Source organism: Globicephala melas, chromosome 5 (genome assembly GCF_963455315.2).
Source record: "Globicephala melas chromosome 5, mGloMel1.2, whole genome shotgun sequence".
NCBI lineage: Eukaryota > Metazoa > Chordata > Mammalia > Artiodactyla > Delphinidae > Globicephala > Globicephala melas.
Window position 1 is genome coordinate 71190691 of NC_083318.1, and position 18810 is coordinate 71209500.

General features: G+C 37.2%; 1 protein-coding gene across 1 annotated transcript in view; it reads right to left on the minus strand.

Moving 5' to 3' along the window:
• Positions 1–18810, minus strand: part of FRYL (FRY like transcription coactivator) — a 234344-nt gene that overhangs the window by 37334 nt on the left and 178200 nt on the right. Inside the window, exons 38-49 of the mRNA XM_030880492.3 lie at positions 18610–18722; positions 17498–17648; positions 16725–16828; positions 14922–15107; positions 13145–13349; positions 11744–11865; positions 10707–10897; positions 9106–9200; positions 7437–8044; positions 7032–7129; positions 3336–3506; positions 1277–1417 (exon numbers count right to left, since the gene is read on the minus strand). Coding sequence (XP_030736352.1) covers positions 1277–1417; positions 3336–3506; positions 7032–7129; positions 7437–8044; positions 9106–9200; positions 10707–10897; positions 11744–11865; positions 13145–13349; positions 14922–15107; positions 16725–16828; positions 17498–17648; positions 18610–18722 — 2185 coding nt within the window. The remainder of the gene's footprint in view (positions 1–1276; positions 1418–3335; positions 3507–7031; positions 7130–7436; positions 8045–9105; positions 9201–10706; positions 10898–11743; positions 11866–13144; positions 13350–14921; positions 15108–16724; positions 16829–17497; positions 17649–18609; positions 18723–18810) is intronic.

An 18810-nucleotide genomic window follows, 5' to 3' on the forward strand; every position in this document is an offset into this window, starting at 1 on the left:
AGAAATTTGAGACATTTTAAAATTAGGCAATTTTAAAGAAAAACCCAGATTTTGAGCTTCTCTTTATAAATTAGAAAAGAAAAATTAGAAGTTCTGGCCACAGTGGACCTGTACTCCAACATGGCAACCATTCTTAGTCGTGCTGTTCCTTTTAGATGAGGAATGTGCAGTTCACTTAGTCATAAATCTATGCCCTCTTATGGTTACTTGCTGGCCCAGTGGGCATATAAGCTTGTGGTTCTGAACCAAAGAAATGTATCTATGTTTCATAAATTAGTAATTCAATGTGCTATGTATTTCTGCGGGTGATCCAGCAAATATCTGATGAGTTAACTTCTTTAAGCCTTAAGGAAAAAAAAGAGAAAAGTGCTTTAGGAAAAAAAAATATAATTGTTGAATGGTGAAGCCTTGCTCCTTAAGAGATAAAAATAGAGAAGATACACAGGGTTACCAAAGAAACCTATGTTTTTTTTTTTAATATTTGCAATCACTGATTTTCAAGGGAATCTAAAAAATAACCCAGATTACCCAATAAAAATACTGAAAAACATTTTGATACAGTTGTGTTACTTTCAGATATGGACCAGAACACAAACTCATTGCAGCTGAGTATTTCCATTTGTAAATTTTGCTTTAGTGAATACAAGTATCACTGGAGTAGAAACACAAAGTATTAATCTGTTAAGGCTCTCAAAGAGTTTGCTCTGTTTGGTCAGTTGTATCCACAATACTGCTCTGGTTGTCAAGGCCTTTCTTACAGATAGTTCTAAAGTGAAATTCAGTACAGACCAAGTTAACTTGTCGCCATTTACAGTTAAACCAAGTCTGATTTTCTACTTTCTAAGTATCTGGCACTTTTTACCAGACACAGAAAGCAACTCTAAAATACAGACTCTTCAAAGAGTTCTTCTGTTTCTAAAAGTAATATCTGTTCATTATGTAGGACTTGGTTAAAAACAGAAAGGTACAAAGTACACTGTCCAGAGACAGTGACTGCTGCCATTTGTGTACATTCCTTCCAGTGATTCCTGAAATGTACATTCGAGGACATAATCATTAAAAATAAAAATCAGGAATCATGCCAATCCTACCGTTCAGATTCTGCTTGACATCACTCACATTGAGAACATTTTCTCGTGTTGTAACTATTCCTGAAAACATGATTTATGAACTAACCACTTCCCCTATCTTAGACACTTAAGGTGTTTCCAATTTTTTATGATTATAAGTTGTTTCGAGATGAACACTTCTATACATGAGATCTGGGGTCACTCACCTGTACATATTTTCCAATAATCTTTATGATCTCCAGATTAAACTGCTTCACTGGGGCAGCGGAGAGGTCAATATGACTCAAAAGACTATAGATGATCTGTAGTAATGATTGCTGCATACTGGACAGTCCTTTTTCTAACAACTGAAAGTAATATTAAAAAGTACACTTTAATCAGGTTAAAGAAGATGCCACAGGATTTACATGAGTGATGTTGAAAACCATAACAGATTTAACCTAAGAGTTCATGGTTAGAGTTATCAGAAATCCAGAGAATAATGAAGGTAAAAGGTAATGTCTATTATTATTACTTGTCCTTGCTGCAGAAAGGAGAATTAGACAGATTACTTGTCATCTTAATCTCAGTGCTTTCTTTTATATCCTTAACTAATTTAGTTAAGCACCATTTATTTTAGGTTAAGAGAAAAACCGCTACACCACCGTCACCAAATAACTAACTACCCGCAAGCCATTCACACCAGCCACTTACTACCTATGTGATCTTGGATAAGTTTCTTATTTCTCTGAGCCTTGATTTTTAAAAATAAAACTGGTAACACTTGCCTCATAGGGTTTGTAGGACAATTAAATTATATATGTGTAGTTCTAAATATGTGTAATTAATTTCAGTACTGTTGTTAGTAATAATTTGAGAGTTATTAATAATCATAAAACAAGGATAACTTACACTAGTAAGAGTAACATTGGAGACAAAGCATTCTCTCTGTAGACTGGAACTACACGGCCCACATGTGGTACCCAGCAGGCCAGTGCCAGACCTTAGAACCCCATGATGGGTCTTCAGGGAGCGCTAGTGTTGCTTTAGTGTTGAACTTTATGGTGGCGCAAAAGTGAAAGCTAGACAAAGGCACTTAAATTCAAAGCCAGTTAAGGAGGTCTGGCTTTATGTTGGCTCTTGTCCTACAGGTGTAGGTATCAGATAACCTAGCGATGCGCATTCATTCAGGTTAGGAAGCTCTCAGGCAGAGGGCTCACGCTGTTGGCTCACCTAAATATAAAGTCGATGGGAGTAAACCCACCCAAACCAACACCTTAAAACTCCACACCAGTCCTGAGCACTTTATGATGCTCACCATCAGTGACTTAGCTAAGTTAAACAGTGCTATGAGCAATACTTAAAATGTTTATTGAGTTACAAGTAATTTAAGTTTGTACAGTGTGTTAGGTTTAGCTGCCAGAGGTCAACTTTCTGAAAAGGAACGTATCACTGACAAACATTTTTAGTGACTAGGAATTTCTTCCTTTTGAGGGTCTCCTCGTGGCTCTCTACTCAATAACTTACTTTTCTAGGCACGAAGTTAGTTCTTCAACAAATAAATACAGTCGACCCTTGAATAACAGGTTTGAACTGCATGGGTCCACTTATATGTAGGTTTTTTCCAGCAGTAAATACTACAGCACTACAGGACTCACAGTTGTTTGAATCATGTATGTGGAGGGCTGACTGTAAGTTACATGTGGATCTGACCGTGTGGAGGCTTGGCACCCTTAACTCCTGCGTTGTTCAAGGTGAACTGTATTGACTTTTCATGCTGTTCTATCACCAGATTTAAAAATTCTATTTACTCCCCCCCAAATCTTATTTTACATTAGGAAGGAAATATAGTTTTAATCAAAATTAAAACTTGCCAAGCAGAAATGACTTTGCATGCTGTATTACTATTCTAGAAAGGATCTCAAAGCCAAGAGCTGGTTTTGTAGAAACAAAAAGATAACCATTCCCTAGGATCAAGACCAGGAAAAAACCCATTTGCCTTTTGAAATAAAGGTGAGGTTTATATCATTATGAGCTTTATGTCACTTAAGGACAGTAAACGAGGAAATAAACACTGAAAATGAAAAAAAAAAACCTTTATAAAAACTTCCTCCTTACTTGAAAGATATTACCTATATTTTTCATCAAAAAAAGATGTTACCTATATTCACTCTCAAAGAAAATTTGAAGATTAATTAGCATCAGTGCTGCTTCTAGAAATAAAATCTATTTGAAAATTTTGCCACAGAGCAGTTGAAAAATCCTTTTTTGGGGGACTGAATTTACCTCTGCAAGATAAGTCACAAGACTAAATGTAGTATCTGAGAAGGAGTCATGCAGGTATCTACACACTACGTTGATCCAGTTAGAACAGTCTCTGGAATACGTGTGCGTACTGTACAGACTCATCATGTGAGCCAGATTGACAAGCGTTGGGCATTTTTCTTCTGCACAAACCTAAAAAAGCAAGCAAAAATTTCATTCACTTAAAGACAGTTAAGTTTGATTTTATACTAAATGTATTTATTTAATGCATCAATTTAGATATATATGTTGAAGAGTTAATGCATTTTATTTCAATATGGTAGAGAAGTTAAACAGAAGAGGAAAAAGCACAAGGCATTCTTAAGAGAATGCCTTAGATCATACGGAGAGGATTAATATGTCAAGCACTTCTGTGGGTGTTAAGTAGTATGGTTTTTTTTCAGTCTGATGTAAAATGTCTTTGGTAAAAACCCAAATGTTTTTGTAAACCCTGTGTGTCATTTCATAAAAAGAGTTTTGTTTTGTAAAATCTATATACGGTTCAGTGCACAAATAACTAAACAGGCAGGCTCAACGTGGGAATCCTCAGCGAGGTTCGGAGCTGCTACGCCAAAGAAGAAATGCTTTAGTCTCAAGCTGTCCAGGGTATCTCACTAGGGCAGTCAACTGCAGAAGCCTCAACCTGTGTGATACAGTCAAAGGGCTTCATTGGAGGACTGATAAAACGTTTGAGTCCTGCATCTCCAGTGAATGGCAATCTCCAGTGTGGACGTCAAGCTACTCTTCAGGAAATCACCTAAAGCTCTTAAGGTCCTTGGCCAATCATTTACAGGCTACTACAAAGTGTACTGACTTCCTAGACTTTGCGTGATACGGTACTACAGAATCTGAATCAACAAATGTAGGCCCAAGATATGAAAGCATGCGAGACTATGCAGAGACTAATACAGTACCTTGGAAGTTATTTTATAAAATCATTAAAAGCAGCTGTTTTCATGCCATTAGCCTTTTACTCATAAAACAGACACCAGGAAGAAAAAAGAAAAGTTGTTTGATATTTCTGATTTGTATTTCAAAATATAATAATTTATCACACTATTTTTTTAAAAACCACATAACTTTATAGTTTCAAAATTTGTTATCCTTCAGCAAAAATTTTTATAGTTTAGAGTAAATTCTAATCTTATCCTGAAGGATAAGGTATTCCTATAGAATTCTTATATTCTTAAAGAATATTTTTTTAAAGAATGATTTTTTAAGAACCTATTTTTTGAAACAGAAGAAAGTTCTTCAGAATAATAGGCTGTGTAATTTTATAGTAAAGCAAATGGCTTAGATTTAATTTTGGAACTTTGGAATTACCAGGTTAAAATACGAGCCAAAAAAGAGTATGTTTTATAACAAACTTTTTTAGCATACTATTTTTGCCATAATGAATAGCTAAAAAGGACAATATTTGTCCTAAGTGTTGCCTCATTTTGAAATTCTGTGCTCTCCAAGGGCACAAACAGTAGAAAGAGTGATATTTGCATAATGAGGAAGCACATAATGGCAGAAAATTATTCTCAACAGTTTAAGTGAGAGAACAATTAAGGAATCAATTTAGTTCACATCCTGCAGGTTGCTGAAAGGCCACAGAGGGAACCTTTGTGTGCTGCTCAACAGGAAGAAAACAGACTTAATAGCAGTTTATGACTATCAGCAAGCCACATATTTGATTTCTTAAAAACATAAAAGATATTTGGGACTTTCCTGTGCTTTGCCTCGGTCAGGACAGCAGAGGCTTGGAGCTCAAGGGCCTTCTATGGCCTTCCAGTCACGCTGTGCTTCTCACCTGACCTAACACTCAGCAAATTACTCAGCACTTCCGCCGCCAATCTCAAATGCTTCTACTTCCCCTATCAAGGGATTTATGCTTTTTACTTTCTTAAAATCCCCAAATAAGCCAATATACATTCTTTCCTTATATTTTCTTTCTTACCCCTCATGTAGAAAAAAATAAAATCTTTGTTTACATTTTCCTAATGGTGTGTTATTAGAATATTAAAATGAAAGTCATTTTAATAAATTATTTAAAAAATCACTTTTAGACCTCATTAATGCAAATACATGTTGTTGGGTTTTTTAGTACAAACCATCATATTCAAAACTAAGATATGTCTCCATGAACTATAATAATGGCTCTTCTTTTTAAATACATGCTGTTAAAATGGTTAAGAATTTCTCCATATCTATTTAGAAATTTAAATAAGGATGGATTCAACAGCAAATTTTATTAAATATTTTCTTGTCACTTATTAAACATTTTCTATCCAGATAATGAAAATGTTCTTACTCTTGTTACTGTGTATGTGATTTATTGGGTTGGTAGTCTTTTTTCACTCCATTGGCACCCAGAGATAAATTTGCACTTAACAGTACTGAAATGGCGGCCATAGAGAGATGGGTGTTTTATTTGGTTTTCTAGAAGCTTGCTCCTTCCACTTACTGCTGTGCTACTTGCTAACTGAATCTCAGGTTTGAAAAAAACTGCTTATATAAAATGCTCTTCCAGAGAAATTTACTTGCTTGTTCCCTTCTGTTGCAGACTTCTCTGATTTTTCTCCCAGTGCTTTAGCCAGGTTATCTTACTTATATTACTTGAGTCACCCCCTCCAGTTCACCTGATTTCCTGTTGTATGTATATTACTTGTAAATTCCTATAACTCCTTGTAACTGTTTGTATTTTCAGCCTGAAAAGTCTTTTTTCCAAGACTCAATGTGACAAAAAAAAATAAATATATAAAATAAAATTAGTTAAGAATTAAGTTTAAGCCGAAGGTAAGGTATTTGTGATCTCTTTATTGTTCTTAAGAGGACGTTACTAAATAGATAAAATGTCAACATCATATGCTTTTACAATTAAGACTAAGATCTATAAAACTTTTAAACAAATGTTCACAAACGATTTAAAAATAGCTACATATGTGTTTAAGAAATATATGATGGGAGGGAAAGAGTCAAATAAGGAAGAGAAAAGAATGAAGGGAGCAGAGAGAGAAGATAAAGAGAATGTTAGAAGGAAAAAGGCAAACATAAAGGGAGAGAGAACTTTCAGAATCAAAAAATACATTATGCCCTCTTCTTCCGCAGGGCCTTTGCACATGCAATTTTTCCTGCCTGGAAAATTTCTACCTTCAGCCCTGCTCTTGTTTCTCATCCAGGGACCTTATTTGCCCTTCAAGTCCACTTAGATATGACTTCCCCCAGGCAGACTTTTGCTTTATGTGTCCCTAGAATATTTTGTTCTCCCATTGCAAAGTCACCAGGCTCTACGGTGATTGTCTACTTACTTGACTGCACTGCCATCCTAAGGCCCATAGGGCTAAGGATTCTATTTACTATGATTATCATTGTATTTCCAGCACCTGATCCAGTGCTCAGTACATATCTGGGGGGCAAATGAATGAATGACTTGGAAACTGACAGAGGATAAAGTAGGGAAACAGAGCAGAAAAAGATTCAGACTCAGAGGAGAGCTACTCTAAACAAATAATTTTATTCACTGTCATTTGAGCAGCTAACATATCATTACTATATTACTCCTTCATATGCATAAAAGAATAAAAATTTAGATAGGAAGTGACAGTAAAAGGATTTTCAAGAGACTTCCCCCCTTAAGATAAACTCCAGAGAAAATTCCCTAAAGTGTTATCTTCCAGCATCACATTTGCTTACCTTTGCTATTCGACTAGCTGTTTCTTTGCAAAACTGAGTTGGGCTGTCAAAATGCTGGATTAAGTGAGGCAATAAGCAAAGGATGTTAAGAGGAAAGCCTATCAAAAAAAAAAAAAGCAAACAATAACCAATTTTATTGCACATTATTTTAAAAATTAAAGGATGTTTTTTTTCATGGTTCACAAAAACCATTTTCTTTTTATTTCCTGGAGTACTTGATCTTCTAAAAAAAAAATTTTTTTTTTTTTTTTGCTTTTACCAAAGAATTTAAGCTATCTCACATATTAAGAAAACCATAACTGTTTGTGGAAAAGCAGAAATTAGTAGATTTCAAAACCAACAATTAGTTAACATTTCACTATATTAAAGAAAAGCGAAGAGTTGGTGCAATTCAAGTCACATCACCTGACAACTGGGAAGGATCCACCAACGTGTGTTTGGAGACAGCAATGAGTTTACTCAGGAGGTGCACTGTCATTTCCTGTGTGGATACTGAGGTAAAACCCTTAAGGAAGAGCTGCTGAAGGCCTGGGAAATTATTCCACTTCAGTTTGCTTTGTACGGTTTCAATCTTCTCTCGACTCTCTGATTTTTCCAAAGGCAGGTGGATCAGCAATTTGTTGAGAAGTCTGAGAGCCAGGAGGTATTCATATTCATAATCTGATTCTAATAAAGATGCTGCTATCCAAAAAATGGTGGCCATCAAGCTGGCAGGCTCAGTAGTGGGCTGCACATCATACACGGCTTTCTCTCTCAGGGAGGAAAGGCTTCGAGTCCTCGCTAAGCTACTGCTGTGGTTGAGCCGTCCATCCATTATATCCAGTGTATTACTCCGCCGCCGGTCACCTCTTCGGTCACCAATTAAACTTAACCTCAAAGAGTTACTTCTTGCATTACTGCTATATCCCAAATAACTGCTACTATTAATGGGACTTGTGCTTAGATTGAGTTGTCCAGTGCTTTTCCTGTTAGCTGCATACTTGTTTCCCATTATAGGATCATGGTATGAGGTTCTTTAAAAAAAAAAAAGAAAGAAAAAGAAAAGATGAATCCATGCACAATCGCTTCTTTTGCTACATTAACTGTACTCTTGAAAACACTGCAAAATGGTAACTGTTACCAGGAAAAATCATTTTTAAGTATATCTGACTTTGCTTAACCCAATTTCAGTTCTTTCCTCCCTATTAAAATGTACAACAGTATCTTTTCCACTGTGGCTACTTTGGGTTGGATGAGGTTTGATTTGAAGCGAAAATTCCGCCATAGTTATTGCTGATAACTTTCAGCTCTGGGATTTAGTACATATTACGTCCAAAGCAGGCCTCGTTTGTCTCACCCCCAGACTCAAAGGTCCTGATGTCCCTATTTCTGTCAATTCACATTCTTTCCAAAAGAACCAAGCTCAAAAATTTAGTTTTTATTTCTCCTTCTCCCTCACATCTAATTATCATTGATTAAAAAATAATTACAGAATACTTTCTACGTGTGCCAGCAGCATGCAAAATGCTAGGAACATTAAAGTCCATGGAAATGGATAAATTAGAGCCTGTTAGTTGCTGTTATGAAAATATTAAGAAAATACTGTGAGATCCCAAAGGATGGAATGCTTAGCATTCCCCTGGGGCAGTTAGAAATACTTAGCTAGGAGGTGATATTAAGACGGGACTTAAAGGATAAACCAATTTGGGATTTGCAAGGAAGACAAAGTTCGAAGAGAGGCTGGTCCAGGGAGAAGCAACAGTATGTGGAAGGTGTGAGTCCCGAGGAGCCTGGCCTGCTGGGGTGACAAGAGGATGTTGAGTGTGGCAGTAATACAGCCTGTCACTGAGGCTGAAGCCAAGTAGCACAGCAGAAAGGTCTCTGACTAGGGTGTCAGAGGAACGGCACTGCCGCATACTAGCCCCGTGAGCTTTCACACGTCTCACTGTCTGAGGCTCATTTTCCCACCGGCAATCCATCTGAATTTAAGGGTAGTACTCTCACTGCCGATATTAGAACAATATAGTATTACACATATTTAGCTATTGAAGGTCTAAATACAAGTCTGCCGGTTGCCTAGTTTTTCAGTTCTTACTGAGAAAGGGCAGAAAGAAGATCGTAATGCTTCATGGTTTCAGCCAAAGTATCAATTGCAGATTCCAACGTGAGAAGAAGCTCAATCACAAATCCCTAGAAAAAAAGGCAGATCTTAATTAATCATACTCTGGAAAGAAGAAACTGCAATGCACTTCCTGATGAGATTTCAAAATAGAACAAACTCCACATTAATATTACAAAATAAACTCTTGAGCAACGTGATCTTGCTGATGGATGAGAATGCATCAAACTAATGGTATAAACTGATTATACTGGCAACACGATGCACCCAAAATTACCTGGGTCAGAAATCTAGGAGCCATCCTTGTTTCTTTCTCTCACATCTAAATTGAATCCATCAGCACCTTGAAAATATTACTTTAAAAATAAATCCTAAATCTGACTTCCTTTTCTCTACCTCCATAGCTCCCCTTAATCCAAACTATCATCATTTTGGCCTGGACTCTTACAAAGAGCCTCTTAACTGACCTCTCTTGCCTTCCTAAGGATTCCACCTAGCCTACAGAGTGAGTGTTTAAAAAAAGCAAGTCATATCCATCACCTTCCTTTTAAAACCAATGGGCGGTTTCCCATCAGTTCAGAGTAAACTCCCACCTCCCACCAGAACCTCCTTGGCCTCGCATGATCTGGACCTGCTTACCTCATCAATCTCCTGCCTCTGGAGGTCCCCAACCAGTACGTTCTAGCCACATTGGTTTGCTTGATGTTCTTTATTTTGTTTTATTTTAATTTTTGGCTGAGCCATGAGGATTGCGGGATGTTAGTTCCCTGACCAGGGATTGAGCCCTGGGCCCCAGCAGTGAAAGCGCCGAGTCAGTCCTAACCACTGGGCCGCCAGGGAATTCCCCTGATGTTCCTTTAAAAAGCCGATTGCTTCTGCCTCAGGCCCTTTGCACTTGTTAGTCCTGTTTCCCTCTGCCCTCTTCCCCAGATTATCACAGGGCTCACTTCATTTAAACATGTGTTCAAAACTCTTCTTCTCAGATGATCATAAATAAATAAATAAATAAATAAAAAATCCTCTCCCCCATCATTCTTTAACCTGTTACTCTACCTTATTACTTTCACAGCATTCATCACTAAGTAAACTTGTATTATACTTTATTGGTGGATTAAAGGCTTGTTTCCCCAATGAAATGTGAGCTCCAGAATGCCAGGAACTTTGTCTTGTTCATTACTGTATCCTCGGTGTCTAAAACAGTGTTAATAAAGTCATGAGTCTGTACAGACCTATGTAAGCTCTCTATTGCAGTATTTCACTTAATTTATCTTAACAAATGAAATTCAGTGTTCTAGTTTACATCTAACTTTAAATTCCTCTTATACCTTGCGGTCATCTCAGAATAACATCCAGGTGTGTGTGATAAAGCTGTTTCTGATAGGCACTATTTAATTCAATTAGTGTGTTATTAAACATTAATTACACAACTTTGTTTCTTAATTCTTTGCTTGTTAGCATCCGACATCAGTAATTCTATACAACCATTATCTTGCTCTACCTGCCATGATTTACATTTGGCAATAAGTCCTTGACAATGAGGAGTGCTCGATACTTGCTGAAAGAATTGAATGAACTACCTGTGCATCTTCTCCTGGATCCCCTACAGTTTCTACAAGTCTGGAGAGAACATCAGAAAGTGTAGTTGCCGAAAGAGGCTGCTTAAGGGCCCTGAAAATCTGAAAGGATCTCCCAGCATAGTGTCGAGAAGAACAAGAAAGTGCTGTCTGCAGAGCAACCTCGCTAAGATGATGTTCCAAATGAATTCCTTCTGTGAAAGCAAAGGAAACAAGTAAGTGCTTGTTTTTCAGGATATATATAGGGGTTAGGATCAGAGGCTAATAACCATGTTAAACCCAGTGCCAGCACAATACCTGGTAAACTGGGTGGACACTAATATTTCATAAGTCAATGCTTTTTCTTTTCATTAAATTCCATCTGCACTTTAGATGACCCTTCATTCTAATCTCCAGGGAAGTAATCCCTGAGAACAGGGTTTCTCAGCCCCAGCATTACTGACATTTTGGCTAGATAATTCTTTGTTGTGATGGCTATCCTGTGTAGTGTGTGTCTGTGTAGCAGAATCCCTAGCCTCTACCCAAGTGGACACCAGTACTAACCACTTGCCCCGCGCCCCCTAATTGTGACACAAATGTCTCCAGACATTGCAAAATGTCCTGAGAAGCAAAATCACCCCTAGCTAAGAACCACTGTTTTAGATACATTTTACTATAATTTTCAGAATGTGTTAAATTTTAGATCGAAGCCCAAACCAGTATAAAAAAATAATTTGAGTTTGTCATCTCTACCTATGTTCCTTCAATATAATTGTTTCATAATAAACAATTATATTGTAATTTTATTATGCCGTCTTACACCAAACTAAGAACCCCACAGCGTCAAAGTAGCATTCTTATTTTTAAGTAGTAACAGCTTTTCTTCAACCAGAACAAATCTGTTATCACTAGTAAGTAAAAAAGAAAACCTGTCTGAAACTTTTGAAAATTTAGACATGTCAACTTGTCAACTTTTTGCTAAACATTATCATAAGTTTTGAGATCACACTAAAAGACCAGCTTGAAAGTAAATACTATCTGAAATGATTATTAAAAGATACCTGAGCTTGACTGCTTAAAAACAGAAACCACATGTTTCAAAAATGTAGTTAACTGCTCAGCACTCTTTATGCTAGGATTCTTGGCAGAAACATCCTCATGGTTCCAAAGGGGCCCTCTTTTTCTGAAAACAGAGAACAGACATGATTCCCTTGGTTTTTAAACTTAATTAAGGTTTAACTCATACTCACCTAAAATGTGCTTTTGCAGTTAGAAAGGATAGTAGTTGAATAAATCAAACAGCATGTCACACAGCCTACTGCTACTATTTATGTACTTGGATATGTAATGATCTAGAGCAAGTACAGGAAGATCCAAGTTACGTATAATTTCAAAGTCTTCCATTGTTACAGTCAAATTCTCTCAGAGGTAGCAGGAAAAGATGGCAAATTTTGCCAAGTGAGAAGAGTACTGGTTACTGCTTAGGTATTACAGGTCAAAACAGTCTCGTTTGTAGAGGCTAGACTGTATTTGGATTGTAGTGCAAATAAAATAATTTGTAAGTTAAAACTACTTGTCGATTCTTTCTTTAAAATATCTTTGCATTCACCAGCTTGGTTAGGAAGGGTTAGGCCCCTTATTGCCATAGGCCCAAAGTGTCCTGGAAAAAAGATGTGGTCATGCTGCCTCTAGTCCGTAACACCTCTAATTCATCACATACTTTGCTATGAGACTGATTTTCTCAACATTTTTTTTTTTTTGCGCGTACGCAGGCCTCTCACTGTTGTGGCCTCTCCCGCCGCGGAGCACAGGCTCCGGACGCGCAGGCTCAGCGGCCATGGCTCACTGGCCCAGCCACTCCACGGCATGTCAACATATTTATTTAATTGGGTCCTTCACCCTCCCCATCCAGCTCAAAGATTTTTGATAATGTCTCCTTTCTTAAAAGATCTATAACCTCTGGCCAGGGCTTCATGGTCCTCCAGCTTGTCTAGAAATTCCTCCACACTACACTCAGGCTGGATTACTCACCAGTTCCAAAAATACTTTGTTTTCTCACACGTCTGTGATTTTGCTCTTGCTGTGGTACACTGGCCCCTTTCTCCCCACCTACGTTTCTTCTTTATTTATAGTGCTTTTGCAAAGAGTAGGCCATAAATAAATATTTGAAGATTGAATGTTAATGTAGCTAATGGAGGCAGAAATATATATTCAGATAATACTGTATCCTCTTTGGGTACCTGGTATCTACTCATGATTAAGGCCCTCCTTAGGTATAACAGTGTGAGCAAAAGAAGAAAGTCTCTGGTTGCATCAAATTTTCTAAATATTGCACAATACAAACCTGCCTATTCCAAATCAATGACCCTTTGGAAAACAAAATAGGGTTCGCTGAAGCTGACAAATGAAACCATGACTTAACGCAGCTATGCGTCAGGAATGGTAGGAGCTGCAAACGTTACCTTGAGGTAATGAATTCCATGAGGGTTTTGACTTTTCCATCCTGCTCTACTGAGATGTCGACCTCGCTGAGGACGGTGGTGTGCAGATGTGAAATGGCAGCGCTGTTATTTCCTAAGCTGATACTAGAGGAGGTAGAACTTGAGCTGAGCCCTGAGTCGGTCATGGGGGAGGGCTGGTAATCAGGTATAAAATCGCTAACACCTGCTGAAAGAGACGCGGGGCGTGAATGCCCAGATGGAAGCAATCTCCCACAACCCTCAAAGAAGTGAGCCTCACAAGCACCAAATTACACTGAGTGAGTTTTTGAGCAAACGTTTTCGGAGCCTCTCAGTCAAACTTAACGATTTGGACTTGCTATGCAGTCCTGTGCTGCCATCTGCTGGACAAAGTTGAAACTGGCAGTTTCCTAATATTTTGGCATATTTCCTCAACATAGGTTGCCATTCACACTTCTATATATAATGAGAACTGACTTTTAATTTCTTACGTTAAGGAGTCTATGCTTTCTGCTTCACTTTACTTAAACAAGGACAATTTTAAAGTCTATTTGTTATATTGATATTATGTCAATTATTAAATAATTCTAAAGGTCATTACTAATGCCCACATTTACAAAATAGCAAAAGGAGCCTTAAAACCAAACACCAAACTATGAAATTTTGAATAGAAATGCTTTAACATAAAAAAAGGCAGTAAACTTTATTCCATTCATCTTTTAATCATGGTTTAAAAAGGCGAATAAGTTTACTAATAGATGTTTTCTCACTAACTACAGGTTTTTAAGTAAATAACAGGGCTTTAAGTAACTTTAAAACGTTATTAACCCTGTATGTGGCATTATATGATTATGAAAAAAAAGTAATTTTATTTCAATTTTTAAAAACCAATTATTTTCTAGATCATCTATTATAAACCTGATGATACTGATGAATGAAATAAATAAGTTAGGGCTATTAGGGAAAAAGAAAATATAACTTGAAAAGTAAAACAAATTCACATCAACAGTGAAATAAATTTTACATTAAAGTCTCATTAATTTGGACCTCACTACTTCCAAATACATAATTTGGAACTTACTAGACTTCAAGATGTACAACATTTTAAGTGCAATCAGTATAAATGAGTGAATAAAAATTTTAAATGTCTTCCTTTGTCAATTTTTCAGATCTTGAGAGTAGGGGGAATCTAATACAAGTTCACCATCTTTGTCATAACCAGGGCTCAACAAATTAAGCCACTCTTTCATTGTACCTTTAACTTACATGTGGTGAGTTTAACATTTTTATGACAAAGACCCTTAAAGGTAAGAGAGATTCAAATACTCCAAGTTTAATTCCTTCTTCTATGAATTAATAAATAATGTCAATAATTTATTAATAAATAATAATAAAACTACATTAAAATAATAAAACTACATTAAAAATGTAGTTAAAATAATAAAACTACATTAAAAAATATTCTCTAGTATCTCAACTTCAGTTGATGTTCTCTAATGCAGGATCCCAAATTAACGAAGTACGGTTCCAGTTTCAAACTGTACTTTTTTTTTTTTTTTTTTTGCGGTACGCAGGCCTATCGTTGTTGTGGCCTCTCCTGTTGCGGAACGCAGGCTCTGGACGCGCAGGCTCAGCGGCCATGGCTCATGGGCCCAGCCGCTCTGCGGCATGTGGGATCTTCCCGGACCGGGGCATGAACCCGTGTCCCCTGCATCGGCAGGCGGACTCTCAGCCACTGCGCCACCAGGGGAGCCCCAAACTGTACTTTTAAAGCAAATACCTGTGAAAGTATAATCTAAGTGTGCAATTTGTTTGACTGTAAGCACCCTGGGCTCATTAAACTCCTTGTTCCTGAGAAGGACAGAAGCAACAGTTCGGATGTTACTGTTGGATCCCATTACTATTAACAAGTGCAGAAGCAGGCGTTTACAATGTTCATACACCTCAGGGTGGCAGTGGTCAAACCCTAAAGAGAACAGTAGAAAATCATCATCAGTAAAGAGAAATAGTGAGTATTCTTGCTATCAAACTCATATTTTAAAAAGAAAAGCAGAAATTATATACAATATTTTGTGAAAGATGACATAGTACATCAATCAAGTTCTTTATTGGCCTACAGCGTGTATACCCTTTTACAATAGCCTATTGTCCTACTGGACTAGGGAGAATCAAGACAAATTTCCAGTGTGTTTTATGTCTAAAACTTAGCAATCTCTTAGAAGCTAATACTCTGTTACATAACACTAGATGTAAAAGAACTTTTAAAGGCAAGCATTTTTTGTGCCTAGAACACAACAGAAAGTCAGGAGATGTTTGCTTACTGAAAGAAGAAAGCAGTGCCTATATAATACGTGTACATATCAGGAAAATTTAGGAGATGGCTATTTTGACTTGCTTCAGGAGAGCAATCCTACAAGCATGAAAAGTGTTGCTGATGTGATGGATCCCACATGTTTGTTACAGAGGGCACAGTGGAGTTTTAGCTGTAATAATCAGACTGTCCACAATCTAATTCTTTTGGGAAACACTTAGTACCCGTCTCCATTTTCCATTTACTCTGAAAGTTCCCAGTCCCAGAGGTAAATTAATTTTACTCCTGCTACAGAGTTTTTCCTGCTGGAGGGCATACCTGTATGCCCTGTATGATAGGAATGGGTATAATAGACTTGTTTGTGGTTAAAGGAGAGGCTAGGAATAACTCTGCTCTAGACCACAAGAATCACGGTAAAAAGTGTCATGGAATAACATACAGAAAATAGAGAAATAGGAAGAAACTTTCTTGAAACCATATCTCCTTTCCCACTGTGGAGAACAATATGGAGGGTCCTCAAAAAACTAAAAATAGAGCAACCATATATGATCCAGCAAGCCCACTCCTGAGCACATACCCAGAGAAAACAAAAACACTAGAAAAGATACATGCACCCCAATGTTCACAGCAGCATTATTTACCACAGCCACGACATGGAAGCAACCTAAGTGTCTATCAACAGATGAATGGATAAAGACAATGTGGTCTATGTACCCAATGGACTACTACTCAGCCATAAAAAAGAATGAAATAATGCCATTTGCAGCAACATGGATAGACCTGGAAGGTATTATGCTCAGTGAAATGTCAGACAGAAAAAGACAAATACTGTATGTTATCACTTATAAGTGAAATCTAAAATATAAAACAAACTAGTGAATACAGCAAGACAGAAGCCAACTAACTGATATAAAGAAGAAACTAGTTGGTTACCAGTGAGGAGAGGGAAGCGGGGGCGGGGGGGCGGGGGGGCAAGGTAGGGGTGGGGAATTAAGAGATACAAACTACTGTGTATAAAATAAATAAGGTACAAAGGTATATGGCACAGCACAAGGAATGTAGCTGACATTTTATAATAACTATAAATGGAGTAGAATCTATAAAATTTTTTGAATCATTATTTGTACACCTGAAACTAATATTGTAAATCAACTCTACCTCAACTAAAAAATAAATAAAATACAACCTGTAAAAAGCAAACAAACATACTATACTGACTTTCAATTATCACAAAAATATAAAATGAAGGAATTAGTGCCGAATATGTATTACCTATAAAGACTGCATGAAGAAGAAGATGGAGGTAGCTTCCCCATTCCACCTTCACACTATGATCGATAATGAGATCCGTCAAAAGGATGACGGCTATGTTACACCTATGACAAACAAGAGCATTATTCATGTGTCACTAGAGTAAACCTAGAGAAAATCTTATGCAAATTACTTGAAGATTTTAATATTGTCTTTTATGGAAAAAATACAATTTCTCAAGAAAAAAAGAAGAAAAGAAATACAGCTGAAGAAACTGTTACATGATAGTTTTAGAAAAAACCTATCTGGCTGAGGGCTCCTTGAAGTCAAGGCCCATATTTTCTTCATCTTCAACCCTAAGGCCTAGCACACTGCTTGCCACATAGTAGGTGTTCAGTACATGTTTGGTACAATAATACATTTCGAAAGAATGCGGTAACTGTTCTATTGTGATTTTTGCTAAATAGAAATCAGCTTAACTCAATTCAAAATAATACTGCCTACTACCGGAAAATAATATTTTTCAGATGTAGTAACTGGGTCCCAGAAAGGTCAAGTAACTATGCCAGACACCCAGAAAAGCAGCAGCAGCAGAATTAGATTTAGTAATACTAATTGTAAACAGTGAGAAGTGTGAGTTTTTAGATTTCTTAAAATCTAAACGCACGGATCGAATTTGTTGCAGTATCAAAAGACAGAAGGTTTCTCATGTTTTGTGTTGTCAGCGTAAAGAAAGCTGGAAGTGTTAAACAGTGGTTTGGCTCATATGAAATAGGAATGACACTGTGGTCCACCTGTGAAGAGGTAATCCAGGTGATGACGTTTCAGGCAAGTAATCCACCAGTGGTGACCAGCAGCCTCCAGCTGGTGGGAAGGGTAGTGGCTCTCCTTGATTATGCTCCATCACTTTCAGTCGCCAATTAGAATAAAGTGGCATTGAATCACCTATCAAAATAAAATGATCTCATTGTCTACACCATCTACTTTCCGCCAATATAAGCAAACTCTAGTAAAACACCAACTATTTATAGCACTGGAAAGTGATAAAAAGAATTTCCCACTATTTGGACATATGTTTGCTAGGTAGACATGGGTACAAATCTTATCAGATTAAGCAAATCAGAGAGAGAAAAGAGATATCAATTCAGGTTCCATCCTTTAAATCAAAGCAAAACTACACGAACACTTCATCATGATTCCACAATTGATGTCCAAGCTATGAGACCGCATTATGGGTAAAGCTGCCTTGTAACAAGGGCCTTCTGGTAAGTTACTCAGTTCTAAATTTCCTGAGATAGGGCCAGTACAAACCCATCTTCAAAGGAAATCTGCTCTACCACAGTGGGGCTGCAGGGTGCAGTAAGAAAGGCCATCAGGAAATGTGAGTTCTGTGTGACATGGGTAAGTCACTTAACCTCTCTGGGCCTCAGTTCCATCGTGTGCAAAATGAGGAGATTGGACCAGATCATCTTCAGGGTCCCTTCCAGTCTGAAGGCTTGTGCTTCTATTCTACCCTACCTTAGTGTTATAATGAGACTCGGACACATTATTCATTTTGCAATTGCAAGGGAGAACGTTTTAGTAAAACGTGAATCCCACGCAAGTTCAAATCTGTTCAAAAAAGCAGCCTGTTGGTCAATGTCTGTTCTATGATGCTTCTTGAGAACGAATTCTTATGTTCCTTTTGATTTATCTACAGGGAACCTGTGCTTTTGAAACATATTTCCCCCACTTACGTTGCTTCTTAAAATCAAGACATTTCACATTATGTTGGAACACCACTAGTGGCAGTTAAATACCCTTCTTAAAAACAACTTCTGGGAAGAATATATTTATTAACATTAATATAATGATAGTACACCTTGCCATCGCAGTTATTAAAAAAAAAACATTTGGAATGTATTACTTTTTTCTTCTTCATAAGATCCTCCAGAGCTGCTACTGTATCGAGATTCTAGTCTGTGATGTTGACGATTTAAATGACTGTTTAGTCCACTGTAGATGTCTAGGTGCACATAGCTATGAGAATGATCACTGAGTTAGTCACAGTTCATGGTAAAGTGGTATTTGTACTTTATGTTTCACTTTCTTTGCTTAAAAAAGAACA